General features: G+C 38.9%; 2 protein-coding genes across 5 annotated transcripts in view; both read left to right on the forward strand.

Moving 5' to 3' along the window:
- LOC141441805 (nucleolar protein 4-like) overlaps window positions 1-18586 on the forward strand; it is a 155977-nt gene that overhangs the window by 34527 nt on the left and 102864 nt on the right. The window lies entirely within an intron of this gene.
- Window positions 2974-4988, forward strand: LOC141441808 (uncharacterized). The gene is made up of 2 exons (XM_074106679.1): window positions 2974-3458; window positions 3554-4988. The coding sequence occupies exons 1-2, from the start codon at window positions 3117-3119 to the stop codon at window positions 4244-4246; spliced, it is 1035 nt and encodes a 344-aa protein (XP_073962780.1). The 5' UTR covers window positions 2974-3116; the 3' UTR covers window positions 4247-4988.

Genomic DNA, 18586 nt, shown 5'->3' on the forward strand with positions numbered 1-18586 from the left:
TAAAAACTTTTTCAAACAGTAATAATATTAAACAGAAAACGAAATTGCACGGAAACCTTCCATTTGGACTCCCGTCTCAGTGCATGCATATATGCATGTAGCCCGCGGCCTGCATAGTTATCATATCACCTGTCAAAATATAGACTGCAGCGCTCCGCAAGATCAGAATGGATCTTTTGTGCGGGCTCATGGGCTGCTTTTATGTAAATTTACATTGTCATGCTTAATGGAAGGAGCTCCGATATCTTTAAATTAAATGTGGCTGACAACGCAGGAAACTGTTGCCCACAACTTTGCGAAAAATTGGTTTAGTGTTATGTTATCCTGAGGACACTATGCAACTCTCTGGGATAAATAATATTATGTGTGTTTAATCCTACTCGTAGCTATAAACCATCTGTGTGCTGACATCTAAGCTTTCCAGCTGTTTTAACGTGAAAGAGTATCAAACTCAATACATACATATACGTAAAAAAACCACAACTATATTATCAATGATGTGAGCTCGTTCTATGCACCAGGATTTTGTGCATTGTTTACTTCCATGTTTTCTTCAAAGACGAGCCATTATTTTGTGCCTCCAAGTATGTTTGTTCTTGGATATAACGTTATGTGATATTTGAAAAATAACGATATTTTTCTTTTACAGGTAAGGTCTACATGTTTTTTTTATGAAACACACTGAAGGACTGTCAAGTAAGAATTTATTCTAGTAAACGTTAATTATCGCATTTAACATTTATAATTTACATCTACAGAATGCCATTAAAAATAAAATAGTAACTACTTATTGCAGAAGATACATTCTATCCAACTCAGTCCTGTGGGCTGGTGACGCATTTCAAATCTTTTGATATCGTAGATATTTTTTATGTAACAAAGCTCCTGCTTTCCTGCCCTTTCCACAAATAGATCTTAATCTCTGGAGATAAACATGAACACATTGCTTATTATTAATAATAATAAATAAGTTTTAAAAGTAAACTATAAACACCATAGAACGACTCTCTCTAAAGCATTAATATCGAATAAGCGCTGCAGCTCGCAGTTAGCGCAATTTGGATGCAGCCGCGGCTCCGGCAACGTATCAAAGCTTACTGTGATGGCCCTTCCAAAGATAAATTGGGCCAGTTTAGATCTTTATTTACTCCTCAACATCCCAATAAACCATTATCTGGTCGATTTAATTCTGGATCAAGGTTTTATTTTTATTATTTTAACCACAAAGTCATCAATCGACACTGGAACAAAATAATATTTGTAAGTACCTATGCGAATCCGGGACATTCTTAGCTTCGTGGTCACTTGCCACTAGTTTGTGAAGTGAATAAAATTGAAACGTGTGTGTCATAAAGGTCCCTCAAACAGAATTTAAAATGAAAATGGCTGGTGATGGTGAATAAATTAAGATTGTACCTTGATAGTGGAATTTAAAGCTTTGGACTAATTAACATGGCTGTAATCTGCTCTACAGTTTGATTTATAACTTATAAGACATCTTGGCGTCAGTAACTGATCCTGCTTAAGAGAATACGGTACTGCAAGCTTTACTTAATTGAATTATACCTGTGTGGGTGAACATGTCGGGTTTCAATTGATTACATTAAATTTTACAACTTTAACCGATTAACGGCGTGTATAACTTAAACAAATAAGCTACTTTTAGACACTACTTGACATTTTACAATTAAATAAAATTCAGTAAGCATTTCTATATCCTACTTAAAGCCGCTCTTGATTACAATTACCGCTCGTCACGCATGCAAATAGCAAGATGGCGCGTCACTGCAATACAGGGGACGACTGTTCATATTTGCTGATGCATCTGTTCCGAGCTTGGGATGTGTTTGTCATAAACATTATACTACACAAACACAATACAACTTTCGTTTGGTTAGCAAAATGTTTATTTTTATAAGGTGTTTTTTTGGTCAACATTAATAGGAGGACGGTGTGGTAAAAAGTATGTAAGTACTTACCAACCACCTTTCAGTTATCGACAGTACTCGATGTTGATACTTAAGTAGGTAGTAAATGAAAAAAAAACATGTGTAGTTGTAAATTGGGGGAGCCGACAATAAATGACAGAGATTCTTATCAAGTCCAGACTAAGTAAAAACGATAACATTACCAGAGATTTTGCAATTAGTCGCACCTATAAATAAACGTAATTCCATTGCAAAACGCTATCAGCGTTAAATGTTCGCCATTTAAGTATATTCGGGCAAAAACAAGCCAGTTTGGTAAATTGCCGTGCATACATTATCCCCGCACGGGCGCGGTATCTCGACGCTCGCCGCTGTAACATAATGTGTGTGCAGACGTTTCGGCGCGGCGGGTAATGGCCCGTCGCCCGCACGAGGAGCGAGGATCACGACCGCTCGGGCGCCGTACACATTTCACAAATGTTCCAAATTTGAAATAGAATTTTTGTTTTTATTTTGGCGGGGTGAAAAGTGGCCGGCAGTTTTTGAGCGATCTCGTAGTCGCTCGAAGTTGGATTAAAAACAAAATGATAACGGATCAGGAACAAGTTGAATTACTCAATAGTTGAATTGACGGATTAAAACATTTGATACTTAGTAACTTATGCATTTAAACGAGCGAAAAATGTAGTTGGCAATAATAATTTTAAATTGAAAAATCGTGGCAAAAACACCAACTAAACAATTTACAATAATACCAACTAAAAAATATACAGTAAGTTTACAATAATACAATACAATGCTGAAACTAGCACCGGCGTGCGTAACCTTTGTCTGACTTTGCGTAATCTGATATCGGCATGCGGGTGACTGAGTGGAGGTGTTACGATCGGTCATGGCGGCCGGTCGCGGCCGGCCACAAATCTTCCGTTTCACTCGGGCCCAGCCTCCGCGCGGAGAGGAGAGGAAACAGCACGCTCCAAAGCACGCGGCTGCGTGATACCGGCTACTCCCGAAATAGCCTCTCCCCGCGCGCCCCCGCGCGGCCCGAAGCCCATCCATCGACGTGCTTTTAGTATGCTGCGCGCATGCGAACCGCCCGCACCCTCTGCGCTCCTAGTACATAACGCTTACCAAACGCGAATTATAAAAACATTACTGACCTCATACAAATAGCATGTAATAAACAAAATGGTGGCCATGCTAGCTAACCCCAAATGGAGCGAGGACCTCACCATTCAAATGATAATAGAGTACGAAAAACGCGAATATCTATGGAACCCGGTGTCCGAGCATTATAAGAACAAGAAGATACGCGAGCAGGGTTACGTGGAGATAATTAACGAGCTCAACTTGGTCGACGTCACGGTTAAAGAATTGAAGAATAAAATAAAGAATATCCGCTCGTCGTACAGCGTCGAGCTGAAGAAGATTCGCGCGGCGCGGAAGGCCGGCGCGCATGCGTACCGGCCGAGCGTCACGTGGTTCGAGCACGCAGACAGGTTTCTGCGGGCGATCGTCACACCGAGCTCTGTAAGACTATTTTTGTTTATTTACAATCCTTATCTACACATGCGCTCTAAGTTAGCGAACAGCTGATCGAGCTAACATGGGGTGTTTTGCGACAGGTCGACACGAGTTTGTTGGAGATACCGGCGAGCGACGATAGCGATGCGGTGCAAGATTTGAGCGAGCGGAAATCTCCGGAGAAAAAAAGTCCGCGGAAACGTCGCAGCTCGACGCGGTCGTCCACGCCGTACGTGCTCAACACGCCGTCCCCGCGGCCCGGCACGCCGTTCGGCCTGACCCAACCGACCACGCCGTTCGGTATCCTGCCCCCCTCCTCCTCCTCCTTCCTAAACCCCCCCGTGGGCATCGCGACGCCGCTTATCACGTCCCTCGCCACCATCTACCCGGTGCCCGCTAAACAAAAGAAAGTTTACGATGATCGGAGCGAAGACGGCCCGCAGGACCTCAGTCAGCATTCGGAAAATGGAAACGAAAACGAATTTGAGATGTTTGGAAAGCTGATTGCGAGTCAGTTGAGGAAACTACCGCTTAGCCTGGCGTTGGAGACTCAACTGAAGATTCAGACGCTGGTGAATGCGGCGAGGATCCAAGCCGTGTACCAGCAGTACAGCTATCCTGGGCCATCGCAGGAGGCCCTTTCAGTCCAAGCCCTGTCCAACGGGATCTTAGCCAGCATGGCTTCGCAGAGCTCGTACGCTTCCCGCGTCATGGGTCTTAGGAACGATTCTCCGGACGATATGAACCGCGATTTGAGAACGGAAAACTCTCTGGGCTCGGAACTGGACGACTAGTGCTCCAACTGCTATTGTGCTGCGTGAAAAGCATTTGTGAAGGATTTGCAGGGAGGGAAAAAGGGTTTATTATTTAGTTTTGGATTGCTCACGGGGTACAAGATTACCTAAAACAGTCTCATTTTAATTGGATTAGATACAATAATTAATGTGATAGATGTTAGATGGTACAATGCATATTGCGGACACGAACCTATGGATCTGATTAGTACAAACTAATGATACCCCCAACGTTGATATTCAGATATTCTGGTTACTTAAAAACGGAACTAGTCAGTGTTTCGATGTTTTCGATGTTGTGATCTCGGTGTTTCGGCTGTGTTAATTTTATATTAATTTTTAGAAAAATTCAAAACGTTACCTTTTACAAAAACGTTATAACCTTCAACTAGGAGTAGTTCTAGGAGACAGCCAGGCGGTATTTGCCCACGGCAAGACACTAATGTTTCTTTAAAGACTGCTCATCTCTGACTTTATTGTCCTACAATAAAATCCCTACTGTTACGAATTTATTTTGTGTGATAGCTGCATTTAATAGTGATACTATAAAATATATTATTAATGTGATTATAAAAATAAATGCATGTCATTATTAAATAAGGAAAAAATACCTCAAACATAGACAGAGTAGAGTATAGACTTGAAATATAACTCGGAGTATATTTTATCTGTTGTTCAATGTGCCACGACTAGATTATAAACAGATTGTGATTTATTGAAAATAAAAAGTTTTATAAATGTCTGCACTGTGTTTGTTTCAAATTAGGGAAGATGATTACTGAACGCAAGTTGCCTAGGTTAGGTTATCTATTAGGTGTTAGGATGGAACTTTTAATGATTCTCGAGAAAAACTTTGCCAGCTCAGCAGGTATAAACGCTCTTAAACGAAAGCTGGGGTGTGTTGTTTAATTTTTAACATGACATTGAACATTTCATAAAACATCTCATCTAGTCCATTCCATCTAGTTCATCTAGTCCATTCTGACAATAAATAAGATAAGAATAAGAATGGTTTATTGGCTGATAAAATAGATACACATACAGAAACACTGAAATATACACATCCATGCCTATAGACATGCCTAGATCAAGTACAAATTCACGTCATTTGTACAATCCATGCCGATGTGAGTATTATTGCATTTTGCGACATGCACCTCGTTATCAACATGCTGCAAATGCTGCGATATAAAAGTGTGGTTAAACTAGAGATAGGTGACCTGGAGTCATTAATGATCAATAATATTCTGCTAACGAGGATTAATAATGACGTGCGTGGTAAATTGGTAATCAAGTGCCTTAAAACTTATTTGCTAGAAAATAGACAGTGATTGCCTACAACTGTCGATATTTGGACGCATTATAGGTATGCATATCCATACTAATATTTATTATAACTGCGAAAGTGTGTGTGTTTGTGTGTTTGTATGTCTGACTGTCTTTCACCTCGAAACGGAGCGACGGATCGACGTGATTTTTGGCATAGAGATAGTTTATGGCATAGGCTACTTTTTATTAGGGAACAGCGCGCGATAACCGAATTTCACGCGGGCGAAGCTGCGGGAAAAGCTAATAAAAAAAAAAACATAAGTAAGTATTCGATTTTGGAATTAGAATATGGGTTAGTATTTATTTCGTAAGAAATAGTTATTGATGCGAAAAGTTAGGACGAGTTACAGACATCTAAATAATGTAAGTTACCTATAGTTAACGAGTTCATAGTCCGAAAGGATACTTTCCAACGAATTTCATTGCGTTAGCTCGCAGACGGTATAAAAAATTACCCAAACCTTTGGGACAGGGGATTACACCATTACGTCTAGTGAAATAAATGGCTCTCATATTTTTAAAACAGCCGCACCTGCGTTGGGTTACCTCTACCCTAGTGCTAAGGTCACTTGAATGGAAAAAGTTGAGCTAATATCCTTTGTACCTTCTCATTCCCTAATAAGTTGTAATGCAATTGTAAGCGAAACTATTGCGTTATCTTATCTGAACATATTGGTTTAAATGTCACATCCCCAATCTCCAATTCAAATTTTACTTATTTATTTAATCAATCGTCGTATCACACATTTTAGTTTAGAATTTCGTCTTATCTGATTCTTTCTTCTCAGGTATTTCTATTTCCGCCGCTATAAGCCGTGGTGGCCTAGTGGTTTGACCTATCGCCTCTCAAACAGAGGGTCGTGGGTTCAAACCCCGGCTCGCACCTCTGAGTTTTTCGAAATTCATGTGCGGAATTACATCTGAAATTTACCACGAGCTTTGCGGTGAAGGAAAACATTGAGGAAACCTGCACAACTGTAAATTCAATGGTGCGTGTGAAGTTCCCAATCCGCACTGGCCCGCGTGGGAACTATGGCCCAAGCCCTCTTGTTCTGAGAGGAGGCCTGTGCCCAGCAGTGGGACGTATATAGGCTGGGATGATGATGATGATGATTTCTATTTCCCAAGTCAGACTGTCGCAGTAATTCTCACACACTGCGTACTTTTGCACCATTTCGGCGGTACAGCGCGGCGTCAAGTGAAATGGCGCGCGAAACTAAAATGTACCGCGCGCGTCGCGAGTCATTAGCATTTTGTTTTATTGTTATTCGCGACTCGCGAGTGGATTCAGCTTGGTGATGTTTTAGTACGCACTCTGTGCTGTGGTTTCATGGGCTCCTAGTACAACTAGAGTTAAAATACGGCTGGAAAATCATAGCTCTTTAATTCCTTAAAACAGTGATAGACCAGGAAATCAGCGAATGTTTTTCACCGACAAGAAAAGGGCTAACAAATGAAAAATGCGATTTTTCTAATCTCAGTCTGAATCAATGGAATAAATACAATAATAAATAAACAAAAAGAAACGTCTCGTCTCTCCAATCTTTCACAGGTCGGTCGTATAGACTGTCTTTATTAAATTTTTACACCGCGCTCTCGCTCAGAAATGAAATTCGCTCACTAAGCTCCTAGCATGTTCGGGACGTGTCAAAGCGAATGTAACATTGGTGCAAGCGAGAAAGGGAAGGGTCGCGTTAGTGTGAAAGAGAGAGATAGATGTGGGACCAGAGGTGGCCAGCGGGCCGCCTGCGGTCGCCAGTAGCTTACGACCGCGATTCCTATTCAGGGTGAAAACGATCTTGATACTTAGCCTCTCGGAATAGGCCATCAAAAATGAAACTCTGCTTTTTTCTATATCAGTAAGCCTAAGTTCGCGGAGGTTTAAAGTTTGACTAGAGGTTGTCTCAACTCAAAGCAGTGTTTAATTAAGTAATGCTTGCTTAGTCGCGTTTGGAAATTCATTTCCCTGCAATACGGAATATTGCGCATAAATGTGACCAAATATGAGTATTCATAAATAATTTTGATACATGATACATATCATGGTTGGTTTGGTATACTTAGACTTTATTTTGGCAAACCAGAATTGTCTCTGCAACAATAAATATGGTCAGCCTCCTCTCAAAAACTAATCTATGTTGCTTAATGTTTTAGTTTAAATTTACAAGACAAATTCCAATATTTCCAATTTATTACATGACCGTTACACGGCGCCAAATGAATTCTTAATTAGCGTTATAGCGTTTCATTCAAAATAGCTCTTTCAATCAACGTATGCTTATTAATAAACTGTCATAGTGCACGTTAAAATCTCGTGCTTACAAAGGTGCTTACCAAGCTTTCCACTGTTATTAACAGCTTATAAAATACACGTAAAACATAATACATCGACGCCTCTTTATAATTGTCGATGTGCGGTCGACGGTAAGGGATTAAGCCCCCATCCTGCGACGCTGACGCCCCCTTGCTACCAGTTTCCCCTCGTCGTTTGCCCTGCTGGCTTTTTTCTCGCGCGCTTGCACTTTGCCACAGAAATTGGAGCGAAGTGTATATTGAATTATGAAATAAGATATGAGTCAGCCCGGTTTCTGAAGTGGATATTCTGCTGGGTTACTTCGGAGCTCGTTATTTGTTGGAGCTAGTTTTTTAGTATAGTTTTGACGTTTTTCGCACGGCTTGCGTTGCGTGTAACAGTTTTTTTCAACGCTAATGGTTGTAGTTTTCTGTCTTACAGCGGTTTTGTATTAAGTTCAGGTAAGTATGAAATTGACTAGGAACTAAAGCCTGGATGTTTGCTTGCTGTGTCTCTGTGTTTAATGTGGGTAATAGGATGTATTTGAAAATCTATTATCTTTAAAATTACTCACACGCTTATAAGAGACTAAGAGTACTTACATGGTTTTAAAATCGTTAGTATCCACAACAACGCGCTCAAACTGTCAGATTATCTATGTTAATAACCCTCCTTCTTCGCAGTCGCGTAAAAAAAAACAAGTTGTTAATCATAATTAATTCTGAATAGTCCATGGGTAAACTCGCTCTTTGAAAATTTTTTACTTGTCTTCCTCATACTTTGTCGAGTTCGTGACGCGGATTATGTTTTTCGGCTTATGTACTTGACGCCCCTTGTAGCGGGCTCGGCCGCCGGCGGTGCGCTTTATTCAATAGCGAAATCGATCGTGTAACACCTACGAGGATATTTGCTGTGGAATATGGTACAATATAATCTACAATACACAACATACATATGTTTGGCGGTAAGATAATTGCGAAAAACACTAAAGAATTTCTAGCTGTTTAATAGAGGGGCCAAAGGGAGGGGGAGAGGGGAATAATATTTAATAGAGGGACCAACAATAAATGTGACAAAAGAACGTGACGAATAAGTAAATTAATATAATAATAAGAGCAGAGATGAACAAATACGTGACAACAAAGAAGACGAAAGCGATGAATAAAGAAAGAGACCAATTGAAAATTGGACCACAGAATAACTCATACATTAAGAAAGCTGGACTAAAAAACTAGGAGCCAAATTGATATAATTATTTTATTTAGTGTAGCCCTATTTAAATGTTTTGATAATATTATTGTATAAATTTAAGGTGAAATAGATACACTGGTGGATGTGTTATATTTTAGTTTATTTGTTAAATTGTCGCTGAGTATAGTAAATATGCAGAATAATACAAATACAGATACGCTTAAATCGCCTGAGCGTTTAATACGCGGAATTGTAAATTGCAACACCAATTTACTAGCCGGCATTTAACATATCAACATTGATATTGATTGAGCTTTGCATCCATAAAAAAACTCTGGCTTTGATAAAAGCTATACTGTTAAAACGTATAACGAAGTACTAGACAATATTCAATTCTGTATTCAAAGCGCCCACTCGCCTATAAAGTGGTGATTCCTCAATCAAGCCACAAAATGTAGGATATTTATATATACAGAAGGTTCGTCTCAGTTTTGACTCTTGATTTGATACCTACATTGTATGTATTAAAAACGTGGTAATGAAGTATGTAGTAACAGATAACTACATGCTCCATGAAATAGATTTCGAATAATGTTCTGTACTTACTTACTATTTTCCACAATTCTGTTGTACAGCGCTTGACAAATGGTCCTATTTCAAATAAACTAGAATCAATTACCGACTTATTCCACGACCGCTAATGTGGCAGCTACTAGTACCAGATATATAGTAGATGCCATGTTTGTGTATTTGTTAGGGTCAAATATTGTGTCGAACTCTCCCAGTTCTAGTAAGTAATCAAATTTACTTTATATTTGGATGACAGTATAGTTTACAAAAAATACTCAATGTGCTTTTACTATTTTTAAACTCTCAATTAATCGATTTATTATAAGCAAGTCTAAGGAGTCCGACCCGTTTTGATCGGTCTTGTTGACTATAGTGTTATTTTGTTGAGGCTGGTGGGCGCGGGCAATGGAGCCGTAACGAACAAAGCGGCGCCGCACAGAAACCAGTCCGGGCAAATTAAATATGTAGGAGGCGAGCGCCCGTAGCCGCGCCGCGTCGGCACGCGATAGGGATGCTGCTTGCTGAACAATTAAATGGCTTTGATAATTATTTACTTACTAGCCTTTACCCGCGGTTTTGCTAATATTAATCAATACACCTGGTATTTGAATAAATAATAATCTCTCAATTTACTAAAAAGACCTGTGGAAATTCCCGAAAGTTACATCGAGGTTATATGAACGTAGCATAAAAAACACGTGACAAATTTCGTGTCCTTAAAACAGCGGTTGAGATATGAGATCTTACCCTGATCCTGATTCCCGTAGTAAAATCAGGAAAAAACTATCTACACACCGAATTTAATCCAAATTCGACTACTGTTTTAGCTTAAGAGAGAATTGATGATGTCCAGCAAAAGTAAAGAATGCTGAGTCAGCGACCGTTTCACTTTCGCGGGGACACACAAAATTGTGTATATGTATTTACTTTTTTCATGTGTTTTTCTATAATTTATTATTATTATTATTATTTTGGTTTATTTGTGTAAATTTTGCTGCATATGTGTGTCTTCTGTGTTAGTGAATAAATGTCTTCTTTCTTTCTTTCTTTAAATAAACTGCCAAATGTCCTTCTGAAGTATCTCGTCCTTTTAATGTTAATTCCGGTAGACATACAATAACCCTCTGACAGACTGACAGCCCTGACGCGGCGTCATTAGAGGCGGCGTTAGCGACCCGCCCGCGCTGCCCAGACATTTTTTATGCAGCCCACAGGCCGACGGGTTTTTCAACGCTCACCGCGCGTGGATACCGACGTCTGTGAATATTACCGATGTCTGGCTACGTTTGAACTTTAGGTGGGCGATATACTGTATATCCAATGATGCGTCTTTAGATATCTGCAATAACACAGAAAAATACGTGATTACTAATTACCAAGGACAGTTAAGCGAATAATTGATTTAGTATTGGTAATTTGTCAACTTAGTAGTATTTTGAAGTAAATATAGGTATTTTTAAGGAAATACCTACCGTTGAAATGAGAGAAAATCGCAACTATATATTTGCTGGTTACACAGCACACTAGCATAAATGGCACACTAAAAGCATTCGTTCCTTACTCATAAGCTGCTTGAAAAGGAATATTTTTGTATAAGTGAGAAAAACTAGCGTGTAACTACAAGCATTACCTATATGTTTCAAACCAACCTACTGCGCCCGAGACCGTGAATAATGATGTTTGGTTCTGCCTCTAAAATCAGAACGACTCACGTATGAACTTTAACTAAAGGAGTAAGTAATAATATGAATATTATTTCGATAACGCTGCAGCAATTTAAATAGCATAATGTAAATAATGACAGTGTAAGTTTCAAAAACCAATATTTTTTGCGGACATTTGCGTATTTATGTAATAAAGCAATAATTTTATCTTGTCTAAATAGATGCTACTATATCAAAACGCTTCTGTACATATTATTTCATGTTCATGACAGAAACTGGGCCTGAAGATCATTCTTGAGGAAAATAGTCGGTAGCTCTTTTTAGATTAATTCAAGGAATATATTCGCCGATCTATATAGTTCTTCCATAGTACGCTGTACGTGACGTGCCCACAATAAGATTTATAACAGCTTTTTAATTTTTACATTATGTTAGAATACTAAGTAAGTATATAATGTAGATATTTCGATACTAAATGATATGTCTCATTAGCGCAATCCTGTTTTGTATAAGTATTCGACGTTATTAATGATTGTTTGGCTACTTGAATATTTTTAATTTTGATCGAGGACTATATATAGTATATAGTCCTTGATTTTGATGAATATTTCATTATTTCATCGTTTCTAGTATTGACATTAAACATAGCGGTATTATATCGCGTATGCCCAACGATTGTGACGAGACCATGCACATCTTGAAAGCAAATTCAACACGACTAATCTTAGTCTAGCATTTAAATATATTATTTACGTATTACACTGAATTAGGACGTGTGCCGCGTGTCGATTTGTGAATGTGGTAGACCACATTCACACTTTATATACATACATATATTATAATGTAACTAAAGTAACATATTAAAATAAAGTGACTAGTTGTTCGATGACTAAATTGCAGTTCAACGGTTCAGGTTTAATATATCTCCTTAGTTTTTTAATGTTAAATTAAAACCATATTGAATATCACTAGTACAACGTACAAAATATCTTATAGCCTCTCAAAAACGGTGGCTATAAAATAATAAGCCTGGGCATTAAATTACACATTTGCTAGTACATAGTTACATACAAGCTTTTTTTATCAATTACCTTGTCTAAAACTCGAGCATTTTTTATTTATCCCTGGAAATAAAACGCCTGTCTCGAAGCTTTATGAGATGTGGTTGACCTCAAACTCGCGCGGTTCGAAGCGGCGGCGGGCGCGGCTCGGCGGCCACATGCAACCTGTGACGAGTTGTCGAATGATATACAATTTTGAAGATATTATAGGTTGGAATTATTGTATTACGCCAGACATTGGTAAATATGTATGTATTCAGAGAAGAAAACGCTCATTTTAAATCTGTTCAGGCTATGGTTGACCTCGAAACCCCAATTGCAGAGCGGAGGCGTGGCACCATAGCAATAAGGATGTGGCAGCGCTATCGTTTATAGGATTGTGAAAATCCCACTAATGTTATAAATGCGTAAGTTTGTAAGTGTTCGCTTGATACATTTTCACGACTAAACCACTGAACCAATTTAGATGAAATTAAAATTTTGAGTTCTGGGAATTGTATAAGTAGTTCTAGCGATAAATGAATTCTATGTGGATGAAGTCGCGGGTAACAGCTAGTATTAAATAAATTGAGAATCACTCTAGTTCGACTTCAAAAGAAATAAATTTATTGCGTAAGGTGTCAGTAAAATTGCAGCTGAAAAAGATATTGCTTATTATTGATTTATGATCTGAGATATGCTTTATGCTGGAAGTTTCGATTCTGTCGAGCATCGGGAAATCAGTTTAAAATTGAATGGATAATTTGACCGGACCGAAGAGAACAACACACGCGCAAGTTAATAAAAACGTCCTTAATAGTAGGATGTTTTCAATAAGTATGTATGTATGTTAATTCTTCATTGTACAAAAGAAAAAAAATGCAATTGGCAAACTGAGATACTTGTACAGAGGCAGACTGATTTCATCATTGACATATGTCATTAAAAGTCTACGTTAAAACTACAGGCAGATTTATTTGCATTATCCATCTCATTTCATAGAATATCAATACCACAATTAAACTCCATTACACCTCCATATCCATATACGTCATATAACAGCCAATCACAAGTCTAACTGAAAACCAAACGCAGCACAAAGGCGCTCATTAATGCAAGTATCAAGAGCGGGCGGTCGTCGTAAACGGAGCCATTAAACCGGGCCGGTGACAAGGTGACGCTCGCCAGGGGCGCGATAACGCGGCCCGCGGCCCGTATCCTGTGTATATACCACAGTCTGCTGTAGGGTTGCCAACCGTCCATATTGTTTTCTTTTTCTAAATTAATTAGGTTACGTGCTGTTCAATAAAAAGCTGTAACAACTCGATTCTTACAAAAGTTACTTAATTGTATAAGTGACGTCATTATGTCAAGTATGCCATACCTATCTATAATACCTATTCTATTGCATCCTAAGAAATACCTGACTCATGCTTGTCTCACTCTCCGAGTTGACCGTCCGAGTTGAGTGATTGGGTATTGTGTTATTATGAAGACTATGAATTTGTATATGTAGCAGCACTTATCATCCGCCGTAGATAATAAATTTGGCATTAAAACATTATTTCCTTCAGATACTGCATTAAGTTTTAGCTTAGCAACCCTATTCTACGCCTACACACAAAAGGGATTAATCGCCCTTGATACTTACAAACCCCGAGAAACCATGCCGAGCAGAAAAGTCGGCCGAACCCAACGCTGTATTACGTTATATATGAAAAGTGTCGCTTACCTCCTTCTGTGTACCGAACGTTCTATAGCTGCGCTATGTAGGTATAGATGTGTGTAGCTTCACGTGTGGTTGAGCCCGCACGTGTATAGCCACAGATATAGCTATAGATATTAGTTCTGCGGTGGATTTACGAGCGATCGTTCAGGGATTTGTAGTGTAGGTTTTTTAGCAACGTGTGGTTTTTTTGCAGCAAAGTTTTTGGTTTGAGTGTGTAATTCGAGTATTCTTTGGTTTAAGTTTTGAAATGACAAGAAGCTTCTTGTATATGAAATGAAGATCATCTTTTTATACTGTATGTAACAATCGGGATTGTAAAAGTGAGTCAGTTAATATTATAAATTTGTGTGCCTGTGTGCGATGACGGTCTCGGTTTATGACAGCGCAGCGTACAAAATGAAACGATTGCGATTCATCGTCACGTCCTTTCAATATTTTTACGACCTAAACATTTAGTAAAGCTCTGCTGGCACGTGTGATATAGCTATAATAAGTAATTGTGTGTATATCAGACCGGATATTGCTGTGTGGAGGTTATGATTAGTTATATCTTTAATATCGTGTGATATTTCGTATGGCTGCGATGCGAGTTTGTTGGTAGGTACAATAGCAATACATCTGCTCGATCGCTTTCTATATTTTACAAAGTTTTAGCATTTGAATACATTTGAATAGTATATTTGCACTTATTTATTTATTTGCCAATAAAAAATTACAGCATTACAGTAAAACCAATGACTTTGACTTTATGACTTTTATTTAGGCTTTAAGTAGTTGAAAGTAGATATTTCAAAGAATGAAGTACATAAGCAGAAAAGCATTGTTAAACGCAGACGATTTAAAACTTATACTACCTTGCTTCTCCGCATAAACTATGTTGTTACCTGGTGTGTGTCTTGTTATCGGTATTGATGTTGTTGTTAGTGATATGGACCTCCGCAATGTAACACCTGGATTAATCAATTATAATTAGTAATTTTATAATTCGTTTTAAACAAGGAAGGTCATAAAGTTAGCATTTAATACGTCATATAATTTTAGAATTTTCCTCTTGTTCTGAGAGGAGGCCTGTGCCCAGCAGTGGGACGTATATAGGCTGGGATGATGATGATGATAATTTTAGAAGATTAATAAACATAACGTTTTCGTTCTCGTGACTTTACATGATGATTAATATGTACCTTACGGCACTAGACTGGCTGTTTGGAACAAAACGCGCGGCGCATCAATTATCAATATTATTTTGACACAAACAACCCGTTACGGACGTCAACAAACTATAGTGAAAGTTTCACAAATCCGCGCTGTGAACAAATTTTGTGCGCCGTATTGATGTAAGAAACATGCAGTCTATGATTATATATATGATTCCCGTCGAAAAAAAATCTCAAATAAAAATAATTTAATACATAATTTTATTAACAACGATCAAGGCCTTTAACGCTATACGGCGCTGTGGGCGCACGCGACGAGACGGGCCGATCCCATGTCACGCCCGCGCCCGCCGACACGACACACGCCGCGGATCAAACGTGCGCCTGTTGATTTATGGTGCCCTAGTACTTTTAATGAAAACAGAAAGCGATGTTGGAGACTGTGATGACTGATGTGTGAGACATCTTGACCTCTATGCGAGTTTTTGTAGTGGTTAGTTAGTTAGTTGTTTGACGACGATTAAACTTAATTTTAATTTATAATGCGACTTGAATTCATCTTGAATTGCTTCGTTTGGCGTTCAACTTGGCAGTCTAATGATTAATTAGTTTACTTTTCTCTCTGATTGAAACCAGTTGCAATGATCGGTAGTTCAGTAGTTACTATACTTTGTCTATGTTGCAGAGTAGGGTAAAAATGATAACAGAACTGTATCATCAACCCTACCTAACCTTTCAGTGTAACAAGTTTATCAAACGCCTCTTCCCTGTTGATCGGCACTTCGTACCTACTGCACTGCTGCTACCGAACCTCGAGACAGCCAGGGGCTCTATTCACTCACGCTTCACAAATCATATCGCGTCGGGTTACCTCACGTAACCTAAAGACTTCGTTTGATTTGCTGCTTAATGCGTCATGTCGCCCTGGTACTTCGTTGAGTTGATTACAACATTTACGACGTAAAAAGCCGTATCTTCCTTCGCTTCGCGCGACTTTGACCGACGTGATCTTTCAGAAGTTTTTTTAACCCCGACGCAAAAAGAAGGGTGTTTATAAGTCTGACCGCTATGTGTGTCTGTCTTTGTGTCTGTCTGCGTGTCTGTCTGTGTGTCTGTCTGTGTGTTTGTCTGTGGCACCGTAGCGTAGCTCTTAAACGGGTGGACCGATTTGAATGCGGTTTTTTTTAATTTGAAAGCAGGTTTTCTAGCGATGGTTCTTAGATATGTTTTATCAAAATCGGTTCAGCCGCTTCAAGATCATCAGCTCTTTTTTTCGCTGCGGCAGGAATCTTAGACGCATAACGGGTATTTACTTTACTTCCAAACATATTTGGGACCTAAAATTTTAAATACCCATATATGCTATATAACTATGCAAGATTATGGAATTCTGGGCCTGATGCTGCAGCCAGGATATCCGGAACTCGAGTAAGTAGATAAACTCTTGATAAAACCATAGCAGATATATCGTCTTTGGATTCGTTTCGATCAGTATTTGATTCTACATACAATGCAATGGTGGCAACAGGATGAGCTGATGCTGCAGACAGGATATCCAGCACACTAGTACTTACACTCTATAAAAAATAATAGCACGTATGTCGTGTTTGGATTCGTTTTGATCAGTATTTGATTCTACATACAATGCAGTGGTGGCAACAAGATGAGCTGATGCTGTAGCCAGGATATCCAACACACTAGTAGGTAGACTTTTAAAAAATAATATACCAGTTTAAAAAACATGAAATAAAAAAACTTAAATTTAAAATACCCGACTTAAAAAAAACGCCCGAAAAAAACGCCGACAAAAAACGCCGCCAAAAAAGACAACTAAAAAGTAATAACAAGCAAAGACATAGACAACTAAAATAATTATGCACTACCAAGCTGTTGCCCGCGACTTCATCTGCGAAGAATTCGATTATCCCTATCCCGCGGGGACTAGGTATGCTGATTTCCCGCAAACTTATCCTAAGTTAATTTTGATTTGATTTTGATCAAAAATATCTGAACACGACTATTGTTAACGGCGTGGAAGCGTGTTCAGATATTTTTCATCAAATCTTTGCTCTCTAGTTAATGAACTCGACTGTACATAAATAAACCCTCGTCACAGAATAAGTAATAGTACAACCCTCGTTCTGGTTAGAACCAGAAATACCCAGAAAAATATCACGAAACCCGACGAACGTGCTTAAGTAGGCGCCTCTATCAGATGATCACGCGACTGCGGAAAAGTCATCTCGTGCCGTCCCGCCCGCGTCAAACAAAACCCGGAAATATGAAAATTTGGGCGATCACGCGGGAATATTCACTTATTGTCTCGCCTCTTGGAAATGATGGGATCGGGTTCAAGAGTCAAAACTAATCCCCCTACTGAGCTGTACTGGGAGGGCAGAGTTGCGCAGTAGTGAATGCGGCTCAAAAATTATTTGCGGCCATTTTGTCAATTAAACCACAGAATAGATAATATTAAACTGAGTTCACTAAGACGACTCAAGATGGCAAGTCATTGCGTTTCCTGTTAGTGGTTAGTCCCCTAATCCGACTTGTTTGTAAGTTTTTATCGAATCTGTAAGACAAAATGTACGGTGCTCGTAATTCCGTCCCCTCAATTCGCCTCCCGTAATTTTTCCCGCCACTTGAGTACAGGAAAATCCATAGTTAAACTCGGGGGTGAGCTCTTTCCGAGTAGCTGAACATGAGCACCGACAAAGAGTTGATTGTATGTAGGTAAGATTTAAAAAAAAAAGGTTACCTACATAGAAATTATGGATGGAAAGTTGTCGAGTGTTTTGTTGTGTTTTGTAATAATGGTTTTGGGGATATTGATCTGAATGAAACGATTTAACAGGCATAGAAAAGAACATAATAATGTGAGGTTTCTCGACAAAATAATAAAAATATTCACAATTCAGTTACTTGATTCATAATTTCCAATTTATCTTTATTTCATTGGTTTAAAAAAAAACGAAAATTGTTCTTACATCTGGACGATCAGTCTACCAGAGCCTCAGCGCGGGAAGGAAATAATTTCCTTTTTGCTCAGTTCCACGTATTAATCGCACGGAGCGCAACGCGTCTGTCTATTCTCACCAGATTTCCGCCTTTGCCGTCGTTTGCTGATAAACCCCAGGACAGGGTGACAAACTGCTTAATAGTACTTTTTAGTTTGTTATTTTTGCCGCACTTGCCTTTCGGATGTGTCTAGATCTAACGCGCTGACGTTCGCGATTGCATTCATTATCTCTTTTTACCATCGTCTTATATACCGTGTGACAGAAAGAAGTGATGAAAACGATTGTGATTCCAAGTTACGTAGATTGCTCAAAATCAATTGTCTTACCTTATTTAGCCTTACCTTAAAGTC

This window comes from Choristoneura fumiferana, chromosome 24 (genome assembly GCF_025370935.1).
Source record: "Choristoneura fumiferana chromosome 24, NRCan_CFum_1, whole genome shotgun sequence".
NCBI lineage: Eukaryota > Metazoa > Arthropoda > Insecta > Lepidoptera > Tortricidae > Choristoneura > Choristoneura fumiferana.